The sequence below is a fragment of the Cupressus sempervirens genome, chromosome 3 (assembly GCF_028749045.1).
Source record: "Cupressus sempervirens isolate cs-2001-9-10 chromosome 3, ASM2874904v1, whole genome shotgun sequence".
In the NCBI taxonomy this organism is placed as follows: domain Eukaryota; kingdom Viridiplantae; phylum Streptophyta; class Pinopsida; order Cupressales; family Cupressaceae; genus Cupressus; species Cupressus sempervirens.
In genome coordinates this window covers 216,069,752-216,097,062 of record NC_143120.1, presented here as the reverse complement: position 1 = coordinate 216,097,062, position 27,311 = coordinate 216,069,752, and the positions used below count along the sequence as shown (strand labels likewise).

The window sequence follows — 27,311 nt, the reverse complement described above, 5'->3', positions numbered from 1 at the left end:
ATAGGCAAATTGGGGCAAAAAAAATGAAATCATCAACAATGACCTTCATAGGAAAAAATTATTGACTTTAGAAAAGAGGGACATCTTCAGAACCATGTTTGAGAGAATATATAAGGGCGTGGGCATGCATGTACATGATAATAGCCATGCATTATCTAACATCATTCACAAGGCTCTTTCCAAGTACAAGAGATCAAGAAAAGGAAACCTTAAACAAATTGTTTTCCAACCAATGTGTGGTTTGATAAGGAGTGCAAACTAGCTAGGAGAAAGCTAAGAGAGTCTAATAAAACAAGTCTTGACATTAAGTGTACAAGCAAATTTTTAAAAAGAAAGAAACAAACTTTTTGTTCACAAGGAGAGAAGAGCTCATTTTTCTTAGTAAAAATAACCCAAAATGTTTTTGGAAAGAATTACAACCAAGAAACAAACAACTGAAAATACTATTATAGCCACTCGATGGTTTGAGAATGCTAAGAAACTTTATGAAAAAAGAAGATGAGGTGGAACTATTAGTAAGCACGTGGTGGTTGTTGCACCAAATAATTGACATGTCAATGTCTGATACAACCAATAGTCTTATAAAACCACAAGAAGCAGTTAAGCCATGTCACGAATCCTACGAGGGGCATTGGCCCACTACCAATAGTCCCCCTCCTAGTGTCACTTGTTGTGGCCTGTGAGATTCAAACCTGTGCCAAGCTCTGATATCAATTGTTAGTAAGGATAGGGTTGTTGTTGCACCAAAAGATTGACCTATCAATGCTTAATACAACCAATAGTCGTATAAAACCACGGGAGGTAATTAAGTCATGTTGTGAAACCTGCAAGGGACTCTGGCCCATTGCCAATAGGACTTGTCACTCTCTTGGTTGAGATGGGTATTAAGAAGTTGGGCCCTGGTAAGGCAAAATACTTGGCTGAATTTTAAGTAGAGTACATTAAATGGGGCATGAAAACCCTTGCACTACACACTCCAGAAACGTTCAATAATATTAGCCAACACAGGTTCCCTAGAGATTGGATGATTGACCTTGCTATACCCTTTTCTATGAGTGGTGGTGTCAATAATTACTCCAACTACAGGACTATAATGATCAACCCTCTATTTGCAAAACTCTTCGGTAGCATGATGAGAATAGAATCAGCAAATGAGGTGAAGAAAATCATAAACATGCAAAAGGGCAAGCTAGTTTTAGATCAAAGCACTTGACAATCAATCATTATATCACCTTGAGGCATATTATCAATAAAGCATGGGAGAGAAAGGATGAGGTATTTTTATGCTTTGTAGACTCTAAAAAGACTTTCGGCACTGTCCCTAGGGATAATCTTTGGCTCAGGATGGAAGAATTGGTGATCCCTACAAATCTTAGAGTTGTTCATAAGATGTATGAAGAGGTGAAAGCCAAAATCAAAACTTCATATGGCAATTCAAAGTGCTTTAGGAGTAATATAAGGGTCAAATGGGGTTGTCCACTATCTCCTACTTTGTTTGGGCTATATATTGACAAACTTGAAGAATGGTTAGACATGCAAAATGGTGAGAGTATCTAGTTAGATGAATTTTGGTTGCCAAATTTGTTCATGGTTTGCAAGATCACTTGAAGTTGCAGAGTATAGATACCTTGGGATTGATTTCAACAAAAAGCTAAGCTAGGAAGGTTGTCGAAAGGAAAGAAGTGCATTCTCAAACAACCTTCCCAGCTTAGCTTTGGGATTGGAAAACTACTCAAACTTTATTTGGGCTTCTTGTGCTGCTGATTGTTCTCTATGGTTGTGAAATATGAGCCAACAACACTTCAAACTTACAACCTTACAGTGGAAACAAATCAAGGGGATCCAAAAGCATTGGATCATAAACAAGTTTGAAATTTAAAAGAAATACTATTTCATATGATATTATATTCAGTGAAGTTGGGGCCGCACCTATAGAGGCAATTGCTATGGTTCACCTCATTAGTTATCTAAAAAGAACTAAAAAAATGTGTGAAGGTAGATGGCCTAAAGTGGTCTTTTATGATATTTTGTGCAAACGTAAAAAGACATGGATGCAACAAAACATCAAGTGGGTGAGCAAATGGAATATTCATTTCAACATGTGTCCCATAAAGATAAAAAGATCTTTGTTATGGAAAAATTTTATAAGAGAAATTGGGGAAATGGACTTGGAAGGGAAAAACCTATTATATACATTAGCCCCACGTGTGATCAACTTTAAAAGGCATACATTGGAGCCAACATTGCTTGGAGAGCTAAAAATCATATTGCACAACTCAAAACCAATTCTCATCAACTACAATTTGAAACAAGGTGATGGAAGAGGCCAAAAGAATCTTGGGAATAAAGGTGGAAACTAAGCAACACTTTGTGTTAGAGTGTGAGGCATACAAGGATATCAGGTTTAAATTTGTGGATATTATATTTGGCACCTCTTGGCACAACTTATTTAGTGAGGAAAACATTGAGAAGTTAGGTGGGCTCATCATCAGCATGTACAAAAAAAGAATAGAATTGTTAAAGTTGGTTCAATTGAAAGGTTGTTCCATAGGCTATGTTTAGCCTCATAGACATCAAAAATCATCTATCTATCTCTATCTAAATGTGAATTGTATAAAACAATTAAAACATTGCAAGCCGAAAAGAGTCTAAAACAAAATCCAACACAAATAGAAAAGATGTTAAGAATACATTTTTACTTTTACTATTATATTTTTTATAATTAAATATCCTAATGTAAAGAAAATCATTCAAAGACTTAATAAAAACTCAACTTTCCCAAATAAATATGAGAATTAAACATTGGAACGTTGCGCTGAATAACATAATTCATACTAACACAATTTTCAAAAACTTTTTTTTATAAATACCCTTAATATCATTTTAATAGACAATAAAGACCTAATCTATACTATTCGAATCCTTCAATAGAATGATACATTTTTCAACTTCGTTTTTTTTAATTATATTAAAATAAATCAAAATTTAATAAATAATACTTTAATAATGCTTATCTTACTAAAAATTGTCATTACTCTCAAAAAAAAATTATTTACTTTACAGACTGTTTTGCATCAGCAGAGTATTACATTCTTCGACTGCTGGAAAAGGCTTCTCTGAACGAATTACGCTCAAATATACATACAAGCAATAAAATCTCGGGCACATAATTTACAACATCCGCATCTAAGCCTCTTATTTTACACTTGATAAGAATAAAGAATCGTAGAATTGTCGCGATTTCAAGAATGATTGAACAAACACCAGATTGAAATTCAAACTGCAGCTCTGACCGATGATTCCACTCCTTTCGTACAGTCCCTTTTGGAGTGCATGGGATGAAAATTTGGCTCCTTGGGTGTTGTCAGCTTTTTAGTTGATCTATAACATCATCACCAAACAGATCAGTGAAGTAAGTTTTAGTCCTTTAAGCTTCCCGGATCGCATTGGATCATGCCAAATCTTTTTTATTCTAAAAGAAAGTTACGTAGGATACAAAATCCAAACTAGCTACCTTAGAAATAACTCAACACAAATTCTAGATAATTTATTAAGATAGAAGAAACATCTGAATCAGATAGTAGAATGGAATAAAATCATCAACACAAATTCTAGATAATTTATTAAGATAGAAGAAACATCTGAATCAGATATTAGAATGGAATAAAATCATCAACACAAATTCTAGTTAATTTATTAAGATAGAAGAAACATCTGAATCAGATATTAGAATGGAATAAAATCATCAATTAGATGCCACAATGTTACTGTCCTGCATACAAATTAGATGCATATTACGTTTCAGATGATAACAACCATAACCTAGAGGTTATGCTTTATAAGAACAAATACTCTTCGCTTTCAATAAAATGAGCAGAGCAACAATTACTAGCAAAGTTGTTAGTACAGGAAATGGGGTTTTATAGAGAATTTAAGGTCAACATTCAACAAATAATGTAAACTCTAGAAGTTTTGAAAAGAAAAGGAGAGAGCAAGACACCTCATAGGTTTGAAAGGTGGTTTGCAAAAGTTTGGCATCTTAACAACAGGCCGATGGTGTAGTGCCTCCTCTGGAATGCTTTTTATTTCTTCTCCTATGTCATCCAACTAGAGATTGAATTATGTCAGCATTTAAATTTCAGCATGTTAATTATTTAATAAGTCAACATAGAGTATAGGAATCAGTTTACCATTTTTGCTTTGACAACATCAATATTCCTAGGTCTGGATTTGAGTTTCCCTTCATGCTACCATATCAGAAAAAACATTCAAATAAAAAGAGGGTGTTAGTGATAGATATAAGGAGAAACTCCAAATAATGAAGCCCTCAAGCGTTGCTTCACACAAAACACTCACAGATTTAGGTGTTTCAGGTTTCCCGTGCTTTGATGGATCAATATGTGAGTGGTTACCCTGTTGTGGAAAATAATTATGAAAAGCAATCAAGATTACAGAATTTAAAGTTTCTAAGCTCATAATTATTAGAAAACAGCTTCATGAAAGACCTGTTATTAGTTATCTTCAAGAAAGACCTTTACCTTGCATGATCGTCTATATAACAAGTTTTATTTAGATCCAGAACATTAACGGTTTCTAAATTTTAATCATGTCTATCTTCTCCTCAAAGCTACACAAAATTTAAGTTGCCTAAGTGTGAATTCAAACTACCAAGAAAGGGGCTAACCTGCATTTTGTTTGCCCTTATTGCCCTCATTGGCGAGGTTTCATTTTCTTCCGCAACTTGTGTTCTCTTGTGGAGGCTGTTCTCCTTACGCTCTCCTCTTTCCTACAAGAAAGAACATACAAATCATAGGTTGCTGTAAAGTAATAATAAGATTCCAAAATTGTTCTCTTCCAGAAAGACCATTTGCATACCGCAGTTCTCAATCGAAAAGGTTTAGGCAATGTAGGTTTAATCTTCTTATGGTTGAATGCATGTGGTGTAGATGTACCATAAACTTTTGTTGGCAGTGCTGTCTGGCATGTGGAGAACGCCTGTTAACAGAGAGATTATTAATTAATATACCATGCATGTTTTTCTAGGTGAAGATAAACTGATATAGCAATAAATGAAATAATTGGGAGGCCAACCATGCAGCAACTATCATCTTGACAGGCTTCACCATTAGAACAATTTATCTTTGAGTTCATCTCACCACTTGTCCTGTTGAAAGATTGTAAGAAATCATATCAATTTTGGAGTTTCTAGATCAAAATACAAATTCCTTTATACAAAGAAAATGATAAAGAGAATAGATAGCTTACCTCTTCTCTCCTTTTGATGGAGTGGAGAGATTTTCTTTGTTTACAGCACAATCTGCAACAGCTAAAATTCCAACAGCTCCATCCGATTTTGAATGCGGGAAACAATCTCTGTCAAACAACCCAATCTCCTCATTTTTTTTGAGTTCAGCAATTTGAGGTGTTTCGTCACGGTTCCTAGGTAGCTGACAAACAACTTCACTGCATAAGGAACCTGAAATAAATAACTGAGAACTTCTATCGGGCTTTGATTGAAGACAATTTGATCCTCCATGGCGGTAATCCTCAAAAGTTTCTAAACAGTTTGTGTGGCAGACATCAGCTTTGATTATCTCATTTCCTACAAGATGAACCTGGTGATTAACCTCTGAAAGGCAAGTCCCGGAATCAGAAATATCAACCTTAATGGTATGGTCTTTTAGCTTGTTGCAAGAAAGGCCTACATTCTCGCCATTTTCAGGTACCAAGTCATCTTTATCTATCTTTTGCATTGAATCACTATTATCTTCTTTCACACATTGAACTGCAACATTCGCAATAACCTCCAAACACTTCCTAGAATCTGAACTTACATCTTTGTGGAATCTCTTGCTCTGAAATTTTAAATCAGACTCCAACTGAATGGCTTCCCCTGCTTTCCCTTCTTTTGTTCCTCTGATGTCATGCTCTTCATCAAATATAACATGATCTTCATTCTCCTTTAAATTTTGCTTGTTCTTCAGATAAAAATGATCCCTTTTTCCCATAGCCTTGGACACAAACTTTGAAGACTCAACTACAACTCCAGTTTCTAGCATGGCTCTTGTATGCCCAAAGTCAAAAAGTGTCAGAACTTCACCCACTTTCTGGTTTTCAGTACCAGAATTCATCACTTCAGTTTTTCGTTCTTTTAGATTGTTATCATTATGTCCGACATCTAATGCATCTTTCCCATCAAGTTTTCCATCTTCAGTTTTTGTCTCAGCTCTCTGATCAGAATCAACTTCAAGTTTAGACTCAGATTCAGACCCCATCCAAATTATAATTGAATTTTCAGCATCGGATCCTTTGTTTTCAGCAGCTGAGCAGCACATAACAAATTTATTAGCCCCGTCTCCTAAGTTTTGTTCATTGTGCTTCACATCAAATTCAGTTTTCTGAGCTGTCGTTTCTATCACCCTTATATTTCTACCACTTAACACTGACTCAGAAGCAGAACCATCATTCTTTTCTTTCTCCTGTAGACTTCCATCAATAGGCATCACATATTGAATACGCTCATCATCATTCTTTTTGTCTTTAAGAATTTCTTTCTCATTTTTCCCATCAGATTCATTTTGAAGGTTGGACACTAATTCAGAAGGAAGCGAATTTTTTATCAATGTTAGTTCTCTAGCTACTCTATTTTCTGTGGTCAAATTCATCTCAGCTTCACGACCTCTCATTTCTAGATGATGATCATCAGCTTCCTCATCAAATTTACTCTGATCATCATTCTGTCTAACTTCGAGATTTGCTATCTCAATTTTCCCATCGGAATGATTTTGATTCTTGTTTTCCTTGCCCTTTCTCAAATCTTTGAAGAACTCCACCCCATTTCCTTCATCTTGATTAGATGTAGATTCCTCTGCACCATAGCTCTCAGATGCTTTCTGGATTTCTATCTCACTAATGCCATAGGTTAATCGCTTGCCAGGAATTATAGAAGCAAGCTGTGCCACATATTGTTCTTCCGTTCGAGATTCATGCTTCCCAGTTAAATTGGAATTTCCTTCTTTACTAGTTTCTCCAGGATATATTGGAGGATTCTGTTCATCATTGTTGCCAGTGTGTGACTGTTTAATTGATGATTGATTCTGACTACACCCTCCATCTGTATAAGTGCTTCCAACCTTCCCCTGTACCAAATCCGTTTCCTGTACAATTGCCCTTGTTAAACTTTCTTTCTCATTACTTTGTTCAGAGACAAGGACTTTTCTATTTGATCGAAGGTGATTTCTTGCTTTTCTAGAATCTTTTGGTTTTGAAGAACTTGGGGAATTATGAACCTTTGAAAGAGGAGACTCACTAGGCTGGAGACTGCAAGGAGTTAAACACACCCTAGGAGTTTCCTTTGCAGGTGAAGAGTATTTATTATCATTTGCAGCAAACTGTTCGTGTTTTTTAGGATTAGAAAAGTGTTTTCTCACGGGTGTAAGGTCTTTTGACGGAGTCTTCTTCACAGATTTAGTTGGAGTTTCAAATAATATGCGCCTTGGTGCAGCTGCTTTGCTTCTAGCAGCAGTATTCGTCCCCTTTGACAAAGCTGGGTTACTTCTGAAGGGTTCTCTTTTTACTGAGTGATTTTTCTTAATCCGGGGTGTGGAAAAGGCTGCAGTGACTTTATTGATAGATTGATTTTGTGGCGTTAAATTGATATCGGATGCTGGAACTACCTGTTCTCCTGTCAAGATACCTGGTGGATTCTCCTTTAAACTGTCCAACCCATCTGTATTGGATGATGGTTTCAGAGATGAAAGGCCTTCAGCACCAATGACAACCAGTTTGCAATTAAGGGTTCCAATATTTGTTGAGTTTGGATCCTCGTTCTCCTCACATTGTTTATGTCTAAGTTTGCTAGCAGACATAACTGTAGGTTTTGCTTTCCCTGGTGTTCTGTCCTTGCCCTTTGAAGTTGGGGTAGATAACTGAGCTCTTAGTCTTGGCCTAACGCTGATAGCAGCATGCAAGGCCAAAGTCAGCATGGGAACTAATGGTTAGTGCCTCCAGAGAATAAGTGTATGAAATGATGATAGACCTCACCTGGATTTACCCTCCATTGTGGGTGACTTGGAAAGAAACCCAACAGATTTGGATGCTTGAGGCTGAATATAAGGCAGAAAATCAGCAGTCATCCTTCTAGTTAGAATCATCAAATAACAAGTACATATAACAATTGAGATATTGTATACCGAAAGGAATAAAATAATCCCAACCTTCAGCAAGTAAGAAGGTTTAGGTGTTTGATCCAAGAGCATGCCATGTTTCTGATCACATCCTAAATCAGAACAGAAAACAAATCAACATCAAAAGTTTCCGTTCTATACATAAGTTCATAACATAAAATAGAATCATTCAAACTAGAAAAGTTTAAGTCAATCACAAACAAATTATTTTTTGACCTAATAAATGAACTGGAAACAAAAAATTAGCAATCTCATGCACAAATAGATAGTAATCATTGTGGAGTTGAAAAATCAAATAAGATACAATGACAAACTGCAGATCTAGATAAACTACATCTAAAGAATATGCAATTAGGAGAAATGGGACCATCTCTAGTAAATCTGAATTATATTATTAAACCCATCACCTGAAGTTCCTAATTCAATCTACAGAATACTTCTGAATATGAAATCAGGACGACTAGCCCATGCATGCCATTGAACTATACAAACTTTATTCTCAATATTTTAATTCTGAAGCAAAGCGACCTCATCAGCCCTCACATTAAGTTACAGCGATCAACGGGGGGAATACCAAGTTTGAACCCTGTCATTGTTCAATCAAGCAATGTAACATCCAAGAGTAAAATTGGATAGGCTCTATCCCTAGTCCTTCCTCCGCTTGAGAAATGTGGTGTACTTCCCCTCTTCTGGGAGAGGTGAAACTATCTCCCAAGTTCATTGGATACTGGATAGGTTCTCTCTATTACACAATCTCACAAGTGCACTTCTACCTCCCCAGGTGGAGGACACAGAATCCTTTTACTCGAGAAACAGACAGAGCTCAAAGTTTTCTTGGGATGAAGATTATGGTTTCCATTGATGCAAAAATGCAAATCCAACCAACTTGATATCGGAAAAAGAGAGAATTGTTCATTTATCTATCCGTTGACGAATGAAATAATGCAAATTCAAAAAGCATTTAAAACCTATAAACAATCACCGATATTATTTTTCACAACAAAGACTACTCTAGGCAGAACTTCCGAAAAAAGATTATCCAAACCACGATCGATTTCCCTTTGCTTTCCTTTTGGGCTTTTGGGGATAAGAGTACAACTGCTTTCTGACAATATAGATATAGTGCGCTCCCTGTATAATCTGATCTCTGCAGGTTTCATTGTCCCACCCTCAACGATCCCTTCTATGCATGATATGTGTCCCTATATGATATGGTACCTCTGTTTGAAGTATGACCTTTAATGAATAACTACCTGAATGCCTGGTTTTTTTATACAATTTGTGTGTCAAAATACAATGCTCTTCTGGAATAAGCTGCCTAATTTGATTAGTTTCTGACATCTTGGCTCTTTCTAGTGACCCCATTGCCAAGAAAAAAGATCAACCGTGTGTCTAACTCAGTGCGGTAATTTCAAATCTACTAAAATTTCATCTAGAAGGTATACACTCTCTAGATAGATAAAATCTCATGCACCCTCCACCATGAGATATATACTTTCTCTTCCAACGATGGATTTGGCCAATAAGATACCGTTTGATTGCGCGTCTTACAAATGATCATGTGGGAACATCAACTTCCCTCTCTACAGAAGAGACGGAAGAACATTAATCCCTCAGTGGGTTCGCCCAAACCCCTCAGATCCCCATAAGCCTCTGAAACCCCTAAATGACCTAGACCCGAAAACCTCAAAAGCCATGAAAGATAGGCAGAGATGAAGAAATTCGGAGTGGGTATGATAGAAATCTGACGCAAACTACTGGAACAATGACAAGAACAAAAAAAAAACTATGAAAGCACAATGAGGTTATGGAATAGAACATACCAACTCGAACACAAAACCATGCATTGTCGTCAATTAGAGGTTCCTCTGGGACAGGAAGGGTAAAATCAAACCACTTGGGAGCTTGAATACTCTCATAAAACTCTTCCCTCACGAAGGTGAGAGATTCTTCCTTCCAACATTCCTGAAAAGCCTCCACTTCCATGGTGTGAATTCACCTCTGCCTCTCAATCTCAAATACTCTCCAAACACAAAGAGATGCAGGCCTGATGGACGCTTCACTTCTCTCTCGCCATGAGTGACAAAGAATGCAAAAAATCCAACATTTCCATGTTGCTTGTCCAAACGAGGCCCCGTCAATTTATAATAATTGTCGAGGTGCCATGCAACAGGGATGGGACCGGGCGGGAAGAAAACAGCTGGATCATGTACATAAAATCAAAATCACTCTTGTAACACCCAAAATCTTGGCCCTGCACCGAGCCGGGCAGGTATAAACGATTGCTGCGCGCACTTGATGCTGACAGTACTGTCAGATGCTGTCAGCGAAACATCTGACTGTACTGGCGATAGACACAATACCTTCCCCTGCACCAGCGAAGCAAAATTCCCCCCATGCTGACCCTTCTAAGTATAAATCATTGCCGCCACTTTCCAACTCTACTAGCACGCAGCGGAATGTGTTTTCTGTCTTCTCGCCAAGATCCTCCCCTAAACTCGTGAAGCAGGAGTCGCTGAAGACAGAGGAGCTCGCATTGATCCCCCATCGGTCACTCCCTCCCAACGGATCCTTCTCTCCAACGGCTAGTAACCAGCGGGTGTCTCAACTTGGCGTCCAACAGCATAAAGATGTTCAATCGCATTTACATCCGGGTACGTCCTTCGCTAACCTCTCTGACTCCTCTCCTTCTTGCATTAATTCTATCTTGGTTGATGTTGCCTCTCCCCATTTGAGCCCGCGATCTCCGCCTACCCCTCCTCTCGTTACAACCAATAACTTTTTGGAGCGTCCCTCAAACCATTCTCTCCCTTTTTCCACTTCTAGCCCGGTCAACCTTGCAAGCGTGGCCCCCACCATTTCTGGTTGGGAGAACAAATTGGTGGTTAATCTTTCCAGTGCTTTTCTTGACCCGCTAACCTTTAATTTTGTCAAGCGTGGTCTCAATTTTGCCCTTGCCCCCCATGAGGTTCCGCGTGTGGATTTCTTAGTGGAGATTGAGTGCCATCCGTTCGCTCCCCCATGATGTTGCTGATGAAATTCGGCAGGACTGTGCGGTTACACTTAGACATGCTAAACCTCCTAAGCGTAACACCTCGAAGAAAGAATCCATGGCCTTCAACAATTTTTTGAAAAATAACGATGTTATACTTGTCAAAGCAGACAAAGGCAATGCTACTGTCATTATGAATAGGCATGACTACCTTGCTAAAATGACAGACCTTCTCTCTGATTCTAGCAGGTACAAACCCCTCTCCTTCAACCCATGCTCTAAGATTTCCAAGAATGTTAGAAGGGCCATTTCCTCCTCTTCTTTTGATGATGTCACAAAAAAGAGGCTTTTACCGTCCAAAGAGTTAACCCCTCGCATCTATGGTGTCCCCAAGATTCACAAAACTGGCATTCCCCTTAGACCCATCGTGGACACCAGAGGTTCTCCCACTTACCATCTTGCCGCCCATCTTGCCAAGCTTATCTCTCCGCTTCTTGGCCATTCCAACTCCTTCATCAAGGATTCCTCCCACTTTGTTAGCTTCATCAAAGAGTCCAAACTAGATGAGAATGACATCTTGGTTAGCTTTGATGTGGTCTCCCTCTTCACGAAGGTTCCTATTCCTGACGTCGTTGGTATTGTGGAAAGGAAAACTAATGTTGAGATCGCTAATCTGGTTGATCTTTGTTTAAGGTCCACCTTCTTCTCCTTCCAAGGGACTTTCTTTGAACAAGTGGATGGGGTCGCCGTGGGCTCCCCACTCTCCCCGGTTATTGCTAACCTTTATATGGAGCACTTTGAAGAGCTGGCCCTCCACTCTTTCCGCCTCAAGCCTAAATGGTGGAAGCGGTACGTTGATGATACCAATGTTTGCTGGCCCCATGGTATTGATAAACTAGAAGAGTTTCACATTCATCTCAACAACATCTCTCCTAGCATTGCTTTTACCAAAGAGCTTGAAACCAACAATCAATTGCCCTTCCTTGATATTTTACTCATTAAGAAACCAGACGGCTCTCTGGGACGTCGAGTGTTTCGAAAGGCCACGCACATTGATCTGTACCTTCATGCTTCTTCTCACCACCATCCGAGCCAAAAAGTTGGCACGCTCAAGACCTTAGCCTTAAGAGCCCTCAGGATTTGTGATGATGACCACTTAAATTCGGAGTTGACCCACCTCCGCTAAGTCTTTAGACTAAATGGGTACTCCCACAAACAAATCTCTAGGGCCTTTGTCCGTGCTCGCTCTTTCTTTTTTTCCCTCTCTCCTCCCCAACCCAACCCCTCTCCGCCTCCCGCTGTTGTGTCACTTCCCTTTATAGATGGGGTCTCCTAGAAACTTGCCAAGATTCTGAGCAGAAAAGGCCTACGCGTGGCCTTCAAACCTTGGTTTAGGCTCAAGAATCGTACCCCCGCTCTCAAAGATGCCATTGATGTTTTTTCAGCATCAGGAGTCTACAAAGTTTCTTGCTCTTGTGGGATTCTGTATATTGGTGAAACTGGTCGCTCTTTCAGCACTAGAATCAAGGAGCATAGTGCCGACATTAGACACGACAGGGTTCATCAGTCTGCTTTAGCGGAGCACTCGTCAGCCACTAAGCACCACATTTGTTTAGAAGATGCCCAAATCGTATCCAAGGAGGACAACTATTTTAAAAGGAAGCTCAAAGAAGCTATAGTTATCAGCAGTCACCCTGTCAACCTCAACAGAGACGATGGGTGGACCTTAAACCCTTCGTGGCTTCCTTTGCTGACTAAAGACCAACGACCTTGATCCTTTGGTGTTCTGAGTCCGTCGGTCTCCCCTCGCCTCCTTGCTCCTAGTTTCTCCCTAGTTGGTGGCCTGTTTGAGGTCGGTGATTGCTCTCTTCCTTTTCTTCTTTTCTCCTTCCTTTCTCTTTATTGTCGGGATCTTTAGGACGCCCCCATCTTTGGTTCCTTTGTTTCCCTTGTCTTTCTTTGTTTCTTCATTCCTTCTCTAATGACCCTTCTCTTTCGGTGTTCAGCTATGTCCTTGTTCTTGTTTTTTCTCTTATTTTATGGTGGTCCCCGAGGTTCATTCTTTCCTTTGTGATCCTCTTGATTTTGATTTTTTTTAATTTTTTAATTTTTTAATTTATATATTTTGTTTCTCATTCTTAGTTCATTCTTATTGTTATTTATTATTTGGTCTTTTTTGGTTTTATGTTCTTCTTTTTTTCTTTTTCTTTTTTGAGCAATTTCATTGTTATTTATCATTTGGTTTTTTTTTTGTTTTTGTTTTTTTTTTTTGAAATCTCCCCCTCAATCCGCGTGTTCCCTCCCCCGCCCCCCTGTCATGTCCCCTTTTTAGCGGCATAACTTTACAGGGGATTGCCTATCATCGACTCTCGTAGGCAAATGATTATGGGAAGAGGGTCATTTTTGTCTTCCGATAATTACAATTTTGCTCTCGAAGAATAATAATTGAGTAAGTGGGGCCTACTCGTCCTAATATTAAATTAAGGTTGTACTCTAACTTTATAAAGTTATTTATTTAATTTTATAAAGTTTTACATCATAAAAGATGATTCCGGAAAACTTCCAGAAACTTCTCAGCGAAGTGAATAAATAGAGGACATAGGGCTCCCATTTGGAACAAGCGATTTTGTGGATTCTACTATTTATCATATTGGAGCAATTTGTGGTCTCCGGCCGGCAAATTTCATTTGATCTTCGGGAACGAAAACTCCCTTGGATCTGCATAACTGAGGAAGTGAGATATCTTCCGAAGGGTTGCACATGGGAAGTGGTCTCCAACCATTTCATGTTGGGCTTATCTACATATTCAGATTAGGTTAAGGGGAATGACTTCTTGGAATCTTGAGAATTGGAGAATTTGAAAGATAATCAATTCCTTCATATCTGTCCGACTTCATCTAGACAAATCAGTGCCGTCAGGGGAAAAACCCACCGTCTGCGAGCTGACAAAATAACGCACCAGTCAAACGAGTACCACAACAAAGGCAAATTCGTTCACTGCCAGATCGCGCTCTACTCCCAGATCGCAAGTGCTAACGCTGTCATAAATTGCATCAGGAGTCGATTAGTTGTAACCTTATCTGGGTCACCCGACGGCAGGGAATAAGGATCGCATTGGGCAAAGAGCATTCGGATTTTACCTCTGCACACCGGTTCAATTTCCCCCCCGCGACCCGTGGGCCTAACATTCCTCTTGGGCGACTCTGTGGATCACGGTTTAGACAGGAAAAATCTCAGATCTGAATCCGACCAGAGCTCCCTCACCATTCGCCGCCGGATTACTGTGGACACGAAGACTTGGGCGGCAATGCAGAGCATTCAGAAAGCAGATGAAACAATAAGGAGCGAGTGCTAGTCAAATCCCAGACTCGTTGCCAAGGGCGGTTCATGGTAACAACAGTCTGACATTGGTATGAATCCAAGAAAGACACTAGTCCAAAATTTCATCAGCTCTTGTACAATGGACCTTTAAGTGCTCCTCCTTACAAGAACCGAAGGCAATATCCTCCTGTTATCACCACAACCAGAGTACCACGTCTTCTTCAATACTGCGCTGGGGTTCTTCTCAAAGGTCGCATTCGTTCTTGCCTTCTGCATGGATGAGATATGTTGGTAGCTTGATGAATTTAGGGTTACAAATGTTGATTTTGTAGTTGTGTAGAAAGTTTATATGTTGTTTCATGTCATTCTGTGATCCATTTAGACAAATCCACAAATAATGTTGTTGTTATTATTATTAATATAACCGAGCTTGTCACGAAGTATTTGACGAAATGTCTAACCCATAAAGTTTGAGTTCTTTTTGGTGTTAAAAAAGCGAAAAACCTGTAGGGGTTATTTCAGTGGTATCAGAGCAGTAGTCCTGCCATCCTGATTGGGTAAGAGTACTTTTATGCAACCATATTCCCAGTGTTATATTCACAAGAGAACCATATTTAAGGACGGAGATATGGGTGAAAGACAAACACAAAGTCCACCAAGATTTCCCAGAGTCGATGATGATGAAACCAGAGAATTTTACAGAATCATGACTACCGGACAACAAGAAATAACTCAGACACTACAGGCTTTGACTACCATAATGGAAAGAGTTATTCAGCCCAGGATTCAGGATCAAGGAAGAGGCACATTTGATCACGATGATAGGAGTGTAGCAGGATCACAAGGTGCTCCTAGGCGCAGATCATGGACACCAAATAGGCCTACTCGTCCCACCTTCCTAAGGGAAGAGGCTCAGGAGATGGGAGAAGACGATGTACCAAAAGATTTTCAGGATGATCTTAGGGTTGCTACGGCAGAATGGCAGGCATTACCCCCCGCATGTGCGTGAATTATTGAACTTCGATCAATATTTAAACCAAAGAAGGGAACATATGAGGAATAGCCACCAGAATAGGAGACCTAGAGGAGGTTATGATAGTGAGTTACAGCGAGCTGTCAGTAAACTTACTTTACCCTTTTTCGATGGTAGTGGTCAGATGACAGCACAAGCTTGGATTCATAAGTTGGACACCTTTCTAGCGTTAAGGCCTATGTCTGAAATAGATGCCATCAGATATGCTACCTTGCATCTGGAAGGCACAGCTCATGACTGGTGGTCACATGGAATGGTTACTTTGCAACACAACCAGATAACAACGTATCAGGACTTTGTGGATAGATTAGTTGAACGTTTCGATAAGAAGGATCCAGAAATTTATTTTCGCGACCTTGCACAGTTAAGGCAGACTGGCAATTTGGAGGTTTATATTAGTGAATTTCAAAGGTTGTCAGTCATGGTACCAGATGTATCGGAAAGGAGGTTAGTTATCTTATTTACAGAAGGATTGTCTGAACCCCTCAAGGGATGGATTAAGGCATTTGACCCACCAACACTGCAGGAAGCCATGAGGAAAGCACGAAGTATGGAGCTTACAGCCCCTTCTAGCAGGTTCACTCCCAGGAGTACTACCTCTTTCAGAGACAATAGGAAGTTTGATAAAAATAAAGGGAAGAGCATTGAAACCAAAGGGAAATCTACCACACCCCTAGATGCAGAGGCATTAAATGACTTGCAAAGGAAGAAATTATGCTTCTATTGCAAAGGTCCATATGACAGGGATCATGATTGTCCCTTGCGACCAAAAGGAAAAGCCAATAGGGTTATGTGGGCATATTACGAAGGATCGGATTCTGACAGTGCGGCAAAAAAGGATGAACACACTGGTTCAGAATCTGAGGAAAAGACAGGAAAGTCAGAACAAAAAGAAGAACCTGAATTGCATCTATAGCAAGGGCGTTTGTCTAGCATTCAACAGGAAAGATCTTTCAGATTACGTGGTGTTCTAGCAGGACAGAAGGTGATTACATTGGTTGATACCGGAGCTACACATAACTTCATTGATGCACGATTGGTTGAGCGTCGTGGTATTAAGACAGAAGAATTCGAAGGGCTTCGAGTACAGGTTGCTGACGGATACACTCTTAAGTGTAACAGGATAGTCAGAGACATGCCTTTACGCCTGAATAATTATGAGTTCAAAACGGATTACCACGTGGTCAATATGGGTGACTTGGATATCGTTTTAGGGATGACATGGTTACGTTTATTGGGTGAGGTTACCTTTCGACTCAAGGACATGGAGATCAAGTTCGAAGTAGATGGGAGGCAGCATGTGTTGAGAGCTATTCGAAATAGTGACATCCGAACGATTTCTCTTAGACGATTGGAAAGATTGGTGAGACATGAGGATCTTGAATGGGCAGCCATGTGTACCCTCATGCCTACACAGGAGAAACAAAAAAAGACAAAATATCATTCCGACATACAGATATTGAAGGAAAAGTATAGTAAGGTATTCAGCGATATTCCACCTGGTACACCACCTGATAGAGGGATTGAGCACATCATCGAATTAGAAGAAGGTGCTAAACCAGTCATGATCACTCCATATAGGCATCCAAAAAGGCTCAAAGATGAAATAGAAAAAACCATCAAGGAGCTTCTCGCGATGGGACACATCAGACCTAGTAAGTCTCCTTTTGCTTCTTCAGTAGTTTTGGTTAAGAAGAAAGATGGTTCGTTACGGATGTGTATAGATTACAGGATGCTGAATAAGAAAACCATTAAGAATAGATATCCTATTCCACGGATTGATGAGCTAATAGATGAACTGCATGGGGCATGCTACTTTAGTAAGATTGATTTGAGATCAGGTTACCACCAGATTAGAGTCAGAAAACAGGACATTGAGAAGACTGCATTCAGGTGTCACTGTGGGCATTTTGAGTTTGTAGTAATGCCATTCGGATTGACCAATGCACCAGCTACTTTCCAGTCCACCATGAATAAGGTCTTCCATCATCAGCTGAGAAAATTCGTGTTGGTATTCTTTGATGATATCTTGGTATACAGTCGAACTTGGCAGGAGCACATGGGGCATCTAAAACAATATTGAAGACCTTGCAAGAAGAGTCCTTGTATGCCAAAGAGTCCAAATGCGATTTGGGAATGATTGAGTTGTTATACTTAGGTCATATTATCAGCATAGAAGGAGTACGGATGGATCCTGATAAGATTCGTGCTATTGTGGAGTGGCCTACTCCTGAGAACCTAACTCAGTTAAGAGGATTCCTTGGTTTATGTGGCTTCTACCGCAGATTTGTTTGTGGATATTCACGACACGCGGCTCCTATAACAGATTTGCTTAAAAAGGGAGCTTTCGTTTGGACAGCAAAGGCACAGGCTTGTTTTGACAGATTCAAGGAGATCATGACTTCATGTCCGGTACTAGCATTGCCTGATTTCTCAAAACCATTTGAACTTCAGTGTGATGCCTCAGGAGCTGGTATTGGGGCTGTTTTGATGCAGGATAAACACCCAATTGCTTATGAAAGCAGGAAACTTCGTGGGTCAGAGAAAACATTCAGCATTTACGATAAGGAGATGTTAGCCATCATGCATGCATTAGCTAAGTTCAGACAATACTTAATAGGTGGTAAGTTTTGTATAAAAACTGACCACAACAGTTTAAGACATTTCCTTGGACAGAGGGATCTCAATGATAAACAACAGAAATGGGTCAGTAAGTTACAGGCATATGACTTTGATATATCTTATGTTAAGGGCACACAGAATGTGGTAGCGGATGCCTTGTCACGCAGACCACATCTTAGTTCAATGATTGAGATCTCTGAGGACTGGAAGCATTTGATTATTGCAGAATATGCTAGAGATTCATGGGCATCTGGGATAATTGACGGGACAATTGTTGATACCAGGTATACACTTGTGGATGAGTTGATTGTTTACAAGAACAGGATATTTTTAATCCCAAGATCGAAGGTGAAGCAATTTATTATGCGGGCTCTTCATGACTCACCTATAGCTGGTCACCCCGGATACTTTAAAACTTATAGACAGGTCCGAGAACAGTTTACATGGAAAGGACTCAAGAAGGATGTTTTGCAGTATGTTCGTGAGTGTTCTATTTGTCAACAGAATAAACAGGAGCACACCTTTCCAGCAGGACTTCTACGACCACTTCCCATTCCGCGTCAGAAGTGGGAATGCATATCCATGGATTTCATTACCGGGTTGCCCAAGGCTCAGGGTCGTGATTGCATTTATGTGGTGGCAGATAGACTCACGAAATATGCTCATTTCTTTCCCATCACCACTACTTATACTGCAGTACAGGTAGCCGAGGTATTCTTCAGAGAGGTTTTCAGGTTACATGGGATACCCTGCAGTGTTGTCAGTGAAAGGGATAGTAGATTTTTGAGTCAATTTTGGTGAGAAGTGTTTCGATTATGTGGCACTGAACTCACACCCAGTACTAGTTATCACCCGCAAACCGATGGACAGACAGAGATAGTAAACAAATGGGTGGAAGGCTACTTGAGGAATTACGTGGCTGATCAGTAGAAGGCTTGGGTAAGATGGATTTATCTGTGTGAGTATTGCTATAACACCACTTTCCACATGTCTATCCAGATGACACCTTTTCGAGCATTATATGGCTATGATACACCCAGTTTCATTGACTTATTGATGGGTGAGGTTCGGGTTCCACGTGCTGCGGATTTGATGCAAGAAAGTAAAGATATTATTAGCTCTCTACGTGATAACATCGCTCGGGCACAGTATCAGTATAAGCAATATGCAGATCAAAAGAGGACGGAGAGGAGCTTTGAGGTGGGCGACATGGTTTACTTAATGCTTCAGCCATTTCGACAAACTACTCTAAAAAAGAGTGGGTTAGAAAAGCTTAAGCCTAGGTATTATGGACCTTTCAGGATCACCAGGCGAATAGGGGAATTGGCTTATGAACTTGAGCTACCAGCAGAAAGAAAAGTATATAATGTGTTTCATGTATCACGCCTCAAAAAGGCGCTGGGACAGAATGTGATACCTTCGGCAATATTACCGACTTTGGATGATGAAGGAAAATTGATCCTAATACCGGAATTCATTTTAGAAAGCAGAGAAAAACAGCTCCGCAGAAGAGTAATCAGAGAATATTTGGTTAAATGGAAGGATCTACCAGTCGAAGATGCTACTTGGGAGAATGAGACCATTTTGCAGCATCCAGCTCTGAGATTGCTTGAGGGCAAGCAATTTCAAGAAGGGCGGACTGTCCTGTCCCCTTTTTAGCGGCATAACTTTACAGGGGATTTTCCTATCATCGACTCTCGTAGGTAAATGATTATGGCAAGAGGGTCATTTTTGTCTTCCGATAATTACAATTTTTCTCTCGAAGAATAATAATTGAGTAAGTGGGGCCTACTCGTCCTAATATTAAATTAAGGTTGTACTCTAACTTTATAAAGTTATTTATTTAATTTTATAAAGTTTTACATCATAAAAGATGATTCCGAAAAACTTCTAGAAACTTCTTAGCGAAGTGAATAAATAGAGGACATAGGGCTCCCATTTGGAACAAGCGATTTTGTGGATTCTACTATTTATCATAGTGGAGCAATTTGTGGTCTCCGGCCGGCAAATTCCATTTGATATTCGGGAACGAAAACTCCCTTGGATCTGCATAACTGAGGAAGTGAGATATCTTCCAAAGGGTTGCACATGGGAGGTGGTCTCCAACTATTTCATGTTGGGCTTATCTGCATATTCAGATTAGGTTAAGGGGAATGACTTCTTGGAATCCTGAGAATTGGAGAATTTGAAAGATAATCAATTCCTTCATATCTGTCCGACTTCATCTAGACGAATCAGTGTCGTCAGGGGAAAAACCCACCGTTTGCGAGCTGACAAAATAATGCACCAGTCAAACGAGTACCACAGCAAAGGCAAATTTGTTCACTGCCAGATCGCGCTCTACTCCCAGATCGCAGGTGTTAACGCTGTCATAAATTGCATCAGGAGTCGATTAGTTGTAACCTTATCTGGGTCACCCGACGGCAGGGAATAAGGATCGCATTGGGCAAAGAGCATTCGGATTTTACCTCTGCACACCGGTTCTATTTCCCCCCCGCGACCCGCGGGCCTAACATTCCTCTTGGGCGACTCTGTGGATCACAGTTTAGACAGGAAATATCTCAGATCTGAATCCGACCAGAGCTCCCTCACCATTCGCCGCCGGATTACTGTGGACACGAAGACTTGGGCGGCAATGCAGAGCATTCAGAAAGCAGATGAAACAATAAGGAGCGGGTGCTAGTCAAATCCCGGACTCGTTGCCAAGGGCGGTTCATGGTAACAATAGTCTGACATTGGTATGAATCCAAGAAAGACACTAGTCCAAAAATCCAGTCCAATGGTGATTTACTTTTGGGCGGCGCTACATTTCATCAGCTCTTGTACAATGGACCTTTAAATGCTCCTCCTTACAAGAACCGAAGTCAATATCGTCCTGTTATCACCACAACCAGAGTACCACGTCTTCTTCAATACTGCGCTGGGGTTCTTCTCAAAGGTCGCATTCGTTCTTGCCTTCTGCATGGATGAGATATGCTGGTAGCTTGATGAATTTAGGGTTACAAATGTTGATTTTGTAGTTGTGTAGAAAGTTTATATGTTGTTTCATGTCATTCTGTGATCCATTTAGACAAATCCACAAATAATGTTGTTGTTATTATTATTAATATAACCGAGCTTGTCACGAAGTATTTGACGAAATGTCTAACCCATAAAGTTTGAGTTCTTTTTGGTGTTAAAAAAGCGAAAAACCTGTAGGGGTTATTTCAGTGGTATCAGAGCAGTAGTCCTGCCATCCTGATTGGGTAAGAGTACTTTTATGCAACCATATTCCCAGTGTTATATTCGCAAGAGAACCATATTTAAGGACGGAGATATGGGTGAAAGACAAACACAAAGTCCACCAAGATTTCCCAGAGTCGATGATGATGAAACCAGAGAATTTTACAGAATCATGACTACCGGACAACAAGAAATAACTCAGACACTACAGGCTTTGACTACCATAATGGAAAGAGTTATTCTGCCCAGGATTCAGGATCAAGGAAGAGGCACATCTGATCACGATGATAGGAGTGTAGCAGGATCACAAGGTGCTCCTAGGCGCAGATCATGGACAACAAATAGGCCTACTCGTCCCACCTTCCTAAAGGAAGAGGCTCAGGAGATGGGAGAAGACGATGTACCAGAAGATTTTCAGGATGATCTTAGGGTTGCTACGGCAGAATGGCAGGCATTACCCCCTGCATGTGCGTGAATTATTGAACTTCGATCGATATTTAAACCAAAGAAGGGAACATATGAGGAATAGCCACCAGAATAGGAGACCTAGAGGAGGTTATGATAGTGAGTTACAGCGAGCTGTCAGTAAACTTACTTTACCCTTTTTCGATGGTAGTGGTCAGATGACAGCACAAGCTTGGATTCATAAGTTGGACACCTTTCTAGCGTTAAGGCTTATGTCTGAAATAGATGCCATCAGATATGCTACCTTGCATCTGGAAGGCGCAGCTCATGATTGGTGGTCACATGGAATGGTTACTTTGCAACACAACCAGATAACATCGTATCAGGACTTTGTGGATAGATTAGTTGAACGTTTCGATAAGAAGGATCCAGAAATTTATTTTTGCGACCTTGCACAGTGAAGGCAGACTGGCAATTTGGAGGTTTATATTAGTGAATTTCAGAGGTTGTCAGTCATGGTACCAGATGTATCGGAAAGGAGGTTAGTTATCTTATTTACAGAAGGATTGTCTGAACCCCTCAAGGGATGGATTAAGGCATTTGACCCACCAACACTGCAGGAAGCCATGAGGAAAACACGAAGTATGGAGCTTACAGCCCCTTCTAGCAGGTTCACTCCCAGGAGTACTACCTCTTTCAGAGACAATAGGAAGTTTGATAAAAATAAAGGGAAGAGCATTGAAACCAAAGGGAAATCTACCACACCCCTAGATACAGAGGCATTAAATGACTTGCGAAGGAAGAAATTATGCTTCTATTGCAAAGGTCCATATGACAGGGATCATGATTGTCCCTTGCGACCAAAAGGAAAAGCCAATAGGGTTATGTGGGCATATTACGAAGGATCGGATTCCGACAGTGCGGCAAAAGAGGATGAACACACTGGTTCAAAATCTGAGGAAGAGACAGGAAAGTCAGAACAAAAAGAAGAACCTGAATTGCATCTATAGCAAGGGCGTTTGTCTAGCATTCAACAGGAAAGATCTTTCAGATTACGTGGTGTTCTAGCAGGACAGAAGGTGATTACATTGGTTGATACCGGAGCTACACATAACTTCATTGATGCACGATTGGTTGAGCGTCGTGGTATTAAGACAGAAGAATTCGAAGGGCTTCGAGTACAGGTTGCTGACGGATACACTCTTAAGTGTAACAGGATAGTCAGAGACATGCCTTTACGCCTGAATAATTATGAGTTCAAAACGGATTACCACGTGGTCAATATGGGTGACTTGGATATCGTTTTAGGGATGACATGGTTACGTTTATTGGGTGAGGTTACCTTTCGACTCAAGGACATGGAGATCAAGTTCGAAGTAGATGGGAGGCAGCATGTGTTGAGAGCTATTCGAAATAGTGACATCCGAACGATTTCTCTTAGACGATTGGAAAGATTGGTGAGACATGAGGATCTTGAATGGGCAGCCATGTGTACCCTCATGCCTACACAGGAGAAACAAAAAAAGACAGAATATCATTCCGACATACAGATATTGAAGGAAAAGTATAGTAAGGTATTCAGCGATATTCCACCTGGTACACCACCTGATAGAGGGATTGAGCACATCATCGAATTAGAAGAAGGTGCTAAACCAGTCATGATCACTCCATATAGGCATCCAAAAAGGCTCAAAGATGAAATAGAAAAAACCATCAAGGAGCTTCTCGCGATGGGACACATCAGACCTAGTAAGTTTCCTTTTGCTTCTTCAGTAGTTTTGGTTAAGAAGAAAGATGGTTCGTTATGGATGTGTATAGATTACAGGATGCTGAATAAGAAAACCATTAAGAATAGATATCCTATTCCACGGATTGATGAGCTAATAGATGAACTGCATGGGGCATGCTACTTTAGTAAGATTAATTTGAGATCAGGTTACCACCAGATTAGAGTCAAAAAATAGGACATTGAGAAGACTGCATTCAGGTGTCACTGTGGGCATTTTGAGTTTGTAGTAATGCCATTCGGATTGACCAATGCACCAGCTACTTTCCAGTCCACCATGAATAAGGTCTTCCATCATCAGCTGAGAAAATTCGTGTTGGTATTCTTTGATGATATCTTGGTATACAGTCGAACTTGGCAGGAGCACATGGGGCATCTAGAAACAATATTGAAGACCTTGCAAGAAGAGTCCTTGTATGTTAAAGAGTCCAAATGTGATTTGGGAATGATTGAGTTGTTATACTTAGGTCATATTATCAGCATAGAAGGAGTACGGATGGATCCTGATAAGATTCGTGCTATTGTGGAGTGGCCTACTCCTGAGAACCTAACTCAGTTAAGAGGATTCCTTGGTTTATGTGGCTTCTACCGCAGATTTGGTTGCGGATATTCACGACACGCGGCTCCTATAACATATTTTCTTAAAAAGGGAGCTTTCGTTTGGACAGCAAAGGCACAGGCTTGTTTTGACAGATTCAAGGAGATCATGACTTCATGTCCGGTACTAGCATTGCCTGATTTCTCAAAACCATTTGAACTTCAGTGTGATGCCTCAGGAGCTGGTATTGGGGCTGTTTTGATGCAGGCTAAACACCTAATTGCTTATGAAAGCAGGAAACTTCGTGGGTCAGAGAAAACATTCAGCATTTACGATAAGGAGATGTTAGCCATCATGCATGCATTAGCTAAGTTCAGACAATACTTAATAGGTGGTAAGTTTTGTATAAAAACTGACCACAACAGTTTAAGACATTTCCTTGGACAGAGGGATCTCAATGATAAACAGCAGAAATGGGTCAGTAAGTTATAGGCATATGACTTTGATATATCTTATGTTAAGGGCACACAGAATGTGGTAGCGGATGCCTTGTCACGCAGACCACATCTTAGTTCAATGATTGAGATCTCTGAGGACTGGAAGCATTTGATTATTGCAGAATATGCTAGAGATTCATGGGCATCTGGGATAATTGACGGGACAATTGTTGATACCAGGTATACACTTGTGGATGAGTTGATTGTTTACAAGAACAGGATATTTTTAATCCCAAGATCGAAGGTGAAGCAATTTATTATGCGGGCTCTTCATGACTCACCTATAGCTGGTCACCCCGGATACTTTAAAACTTATAGACAGGTCCGAGAATGGTTTACATGGAAAGGACTCAAGAAGGATGTTTTGCAGTATGTTCGTGAGTGTTCTATTTGTCAACAGAATAAACAGGAGCACACCTTTCCAGCAGGACTTCTACGACCACTTCCCATTCCGCGTCAGAAGTGGGAATGCATATCCATGGATTTCATTACCGGGTTGCCCAAGGCTCAGGGTCGTGATTGCATTTATGTGGTGGTAGATAGACTCACGAAATATGCTCATTTCTTTCCCATCACCACTACTTATATTGCAGTACAGGTAGCCGAGGTATTCTTCAGAGAGGTTTTCAGGTTACATGGGATACCCTGCAGTGTTGTCAGTGACAGGGATAGTAGATTTTTGAGTCAATTTTGGCGAGAGGTGTTTCGATTATGTGGCACTGAACTCACACCCAGTACTAGTTATCACCCGCAAACCGATGGACAGACAGAGATAGTAAACAAATGGGTGGAAGGCTACTTGAGGAATTACGTGGCTGATTAGCAGAAGGCTTGGGTAAGATGGATTTATCTGTGTGAGTATTGCTATAACACCACTTTCCACATGTCTATCCAGATGACACCTTTTCGAGCATTATATGGCTATGATACACCCAGTTTCATTGACTTATTGATGGGTGAGGTTCGGGTTCCACGTGCTGCGGATTTGATGCAAGAAAGTAAAGATATTATTAGCTCTCTACGTGATAACATCGCTCGGGCACAGAATTAGTATAAGCAATATGCAGATCAAAAGAGGACGGAGAAGAGCTTTGAGGTGGGCGACATGGTTTACTTAATGCTTCAGCCATTTCGACAAACTACTCTAAAAAAGAGTGGGTCAGAAAAGCTTAAGCCTAGGTATTATGGACCTTTCAGGATCACCAGGCGAATAGGGGAATTGGCTTATGAACTTGAGCTACCAGCAGAAAGCAAAGTATATAATGTGTTTCATGTATCACGCCTCAAAAAGGCGTTGGGACAGAATGTGATACCTTCGGCAGTATTACCGCCTTTGGATGATGAAGGGAAATTGATCCTAATACCGGAATTCATTTTAGAAAGCAGAGAAAAACAGCTCCGCAGAAGAGTAATCAGAGAATATTTGGTTAAATGGAAGGATCTACCAGTCGAAGATGCTACTTGGGAGAATGAGACCATTTTGCAGCATCCAGCTCTGAGATTGCTTGAGGGCAAGCAATTTCAGGAAGGGCGGACTGTCGTGTCCCCTTTTTAGCAGCATAACTTTACAGGGGATTTTCCTATCATCGACTCTCGTAGGCAAATGATTATGGGAAGAGGGTCATTTTTGTCTTCTGATAATTACAATTTTTCTCTCGAAGAATAATAATTGAGTAAGTGGGGCCTACTCGTACTAATATTAAATTAAGGTTGTACTCTAACTTTATAAAGTTATTTATTTAATTTTATAAAGTTTTACATCATAAAAGATGATTCCGAAAAACTTCTAGAAACTTCTCAGCGAAGTGAATAAATAGAGGACATAGGGCTCCCATTTGGAACAAGCGATTTTGTGGATTCTACTATTTATCATAGTGGAGAAATTTGTGGTCTCCGGCCGACAAATTCCATTTGATATTCGGGAATGAAAACTCCCTTGGATCTGCATAACTGAGGAAGTGAGATATCTTCCGAAGGGTTGCACATGGGAAGTGGTCTCCAACCATTTCATGTTGGGCTTATCTGCATATTCAGATTAGGTTAAGGGGAATGACTTCTTGGAATCCTGAGAATTGGAGAATTTGAAAGATAATCAATTCCTTCATATCTGTCCGACTTCATCTAGACGAATCAGTGCCGTCAGGGGAAAAACCCACCGTCTGCGAGCTGACAAAATAACGCACTAGTCAAACGAGTACCACAACAAAGGAAAATTCGTTCACTGCCAGATCGCGCTCTACTCCTAGATCGCAGGTGTTAACGCTGTCATAAATTGCATCAGGAGTCGATTAGTTGTAACCTTATCTGGGTCACCCGATGGCAGGGAATAAGGATCGCATTGGGCAAAGAGCATTCGGATTTTACCTCTGCACACCGGTTCTACTTCCCCCCCGCGACCCGCGGGCCTAACATTCCTCTTGGGCGACTCTGTGGATCACGGTTTAGACAGGAAAAATCTCAGATCTGAATCCGACCAGAGCTCCCTCACCATTCGCCGCCGGATTACTATGGACACGAAGACTTGGGCGGCAATGCAGAGCATTCAGAAAGTAGATGAAACAATAAGGAGCGGGTGCTAGTCAAATCCCAGACTCGTTGCTAAGGGCGGTTCATGGTAACAACAGTCTGACATTGGTATGAATCCAAGAAAGACACTAGTCCAAAAATCCAGTCCAATGGTGATTTACTTTTGGGCGGCGCTACATTTCA

At 40.5% G+C, this 27,311-nt stretch overlaps 2 protein-coding genes across 2 annotated transcripts; one reads left to right on the top strand and one right to left on the bottom strand.

The window, feature by feature from the left end:
* Positions 1 to 2,999: 2,999 nt before the first annotated feature.
* LOC149565592 (uncharacterized) lies at positions 3,000 to 10,955 on the bottom strand. The gene is made up of 11 exons (XM_089819116.1): positions 10,010 to 10,955; positions 8,217 to 8,278; positions 8,044 to 8,105; positions 5,266 to 7,953; positions 5,092 to 5,164; positions 4,876 to 4,995; positions 4,685 to 4,786; positions 4,357 to 4,413; positions 4,191 to 4,247; positions 4,001 to 4,107; positions 3,000 to 3,381 (listed from the first exon to the last, which is right to left on the bottom strand). The coding sequence occupies exons 1-11, from the start codon at positions 10,170 to 10,172 to the stop codon at positions 3,276 to 3,278; spliced, it is 3,597 nt and encodes a 1,198-aa protein (XP_089675242.1). The 5' UTR covers positions 10,173 to 10,955; the 3' UTR covers positions 3,000 to 3,275.
* A 341-nt stretch (positions 10,956 to 11,296) lies between these two features.
* On the top strand, positions 11,297 to 12,952 carry LOC149565591 (uncharacterized). Its single transcript, XM_089816352.1, has 2 exons — positions 11,297 to 12,277; positions 12,515 to 12,952. Exons 1-2 carry the CDS (start codon positions 11,297 to 11,299, stop codon positions 12,950 to 12,952), a joined length of 1,419 nt encoding a protein of 472 aa, XP_089672478.1.
* Positions 12,953 to 27,311: the final 14,359 nt, after the last annotated feature.

Bases quoted from the DNA above. Each gene is read 5' to 3' on its own strand.
- LOC149565591 (XM_089816352.1), top strand. From the start codon at position 11,297: ATGGCCTTCAACAATTTTTTGAAAAATAACGATGTTATACTTGTCAAA. The intron at 12,278-12,514 runs GTTGGCACGCTC...GGGGTCTCCTAG, and splicing joins ACCACCATCCGAGCCAAAAA to AAACTTGCCAAGATTCTGAG.
- LOC149565592 (XM_089819116.1), bottom strand. From the start codon at position 10,172: ATGGAAGTGGAGGCTTTTCAGGAATGTTGGAAGGAAGAATCTCTCACC. The intron at 7,954-8,043 runs GTGAGGTCTATC...TGCTGCTATCAG, and splicing joins ACAATGGAGGGTAAATCCAG to CGTTAGGCCAAGACTAAGAG. The intron at 4,787-4,875 runs GTATGCAAATGG...TCTTTCTTGTAG, and splicing joins CTTTTCGATTGAGAACTGCG to GAAAGAGGAGAGCGTAAGGA.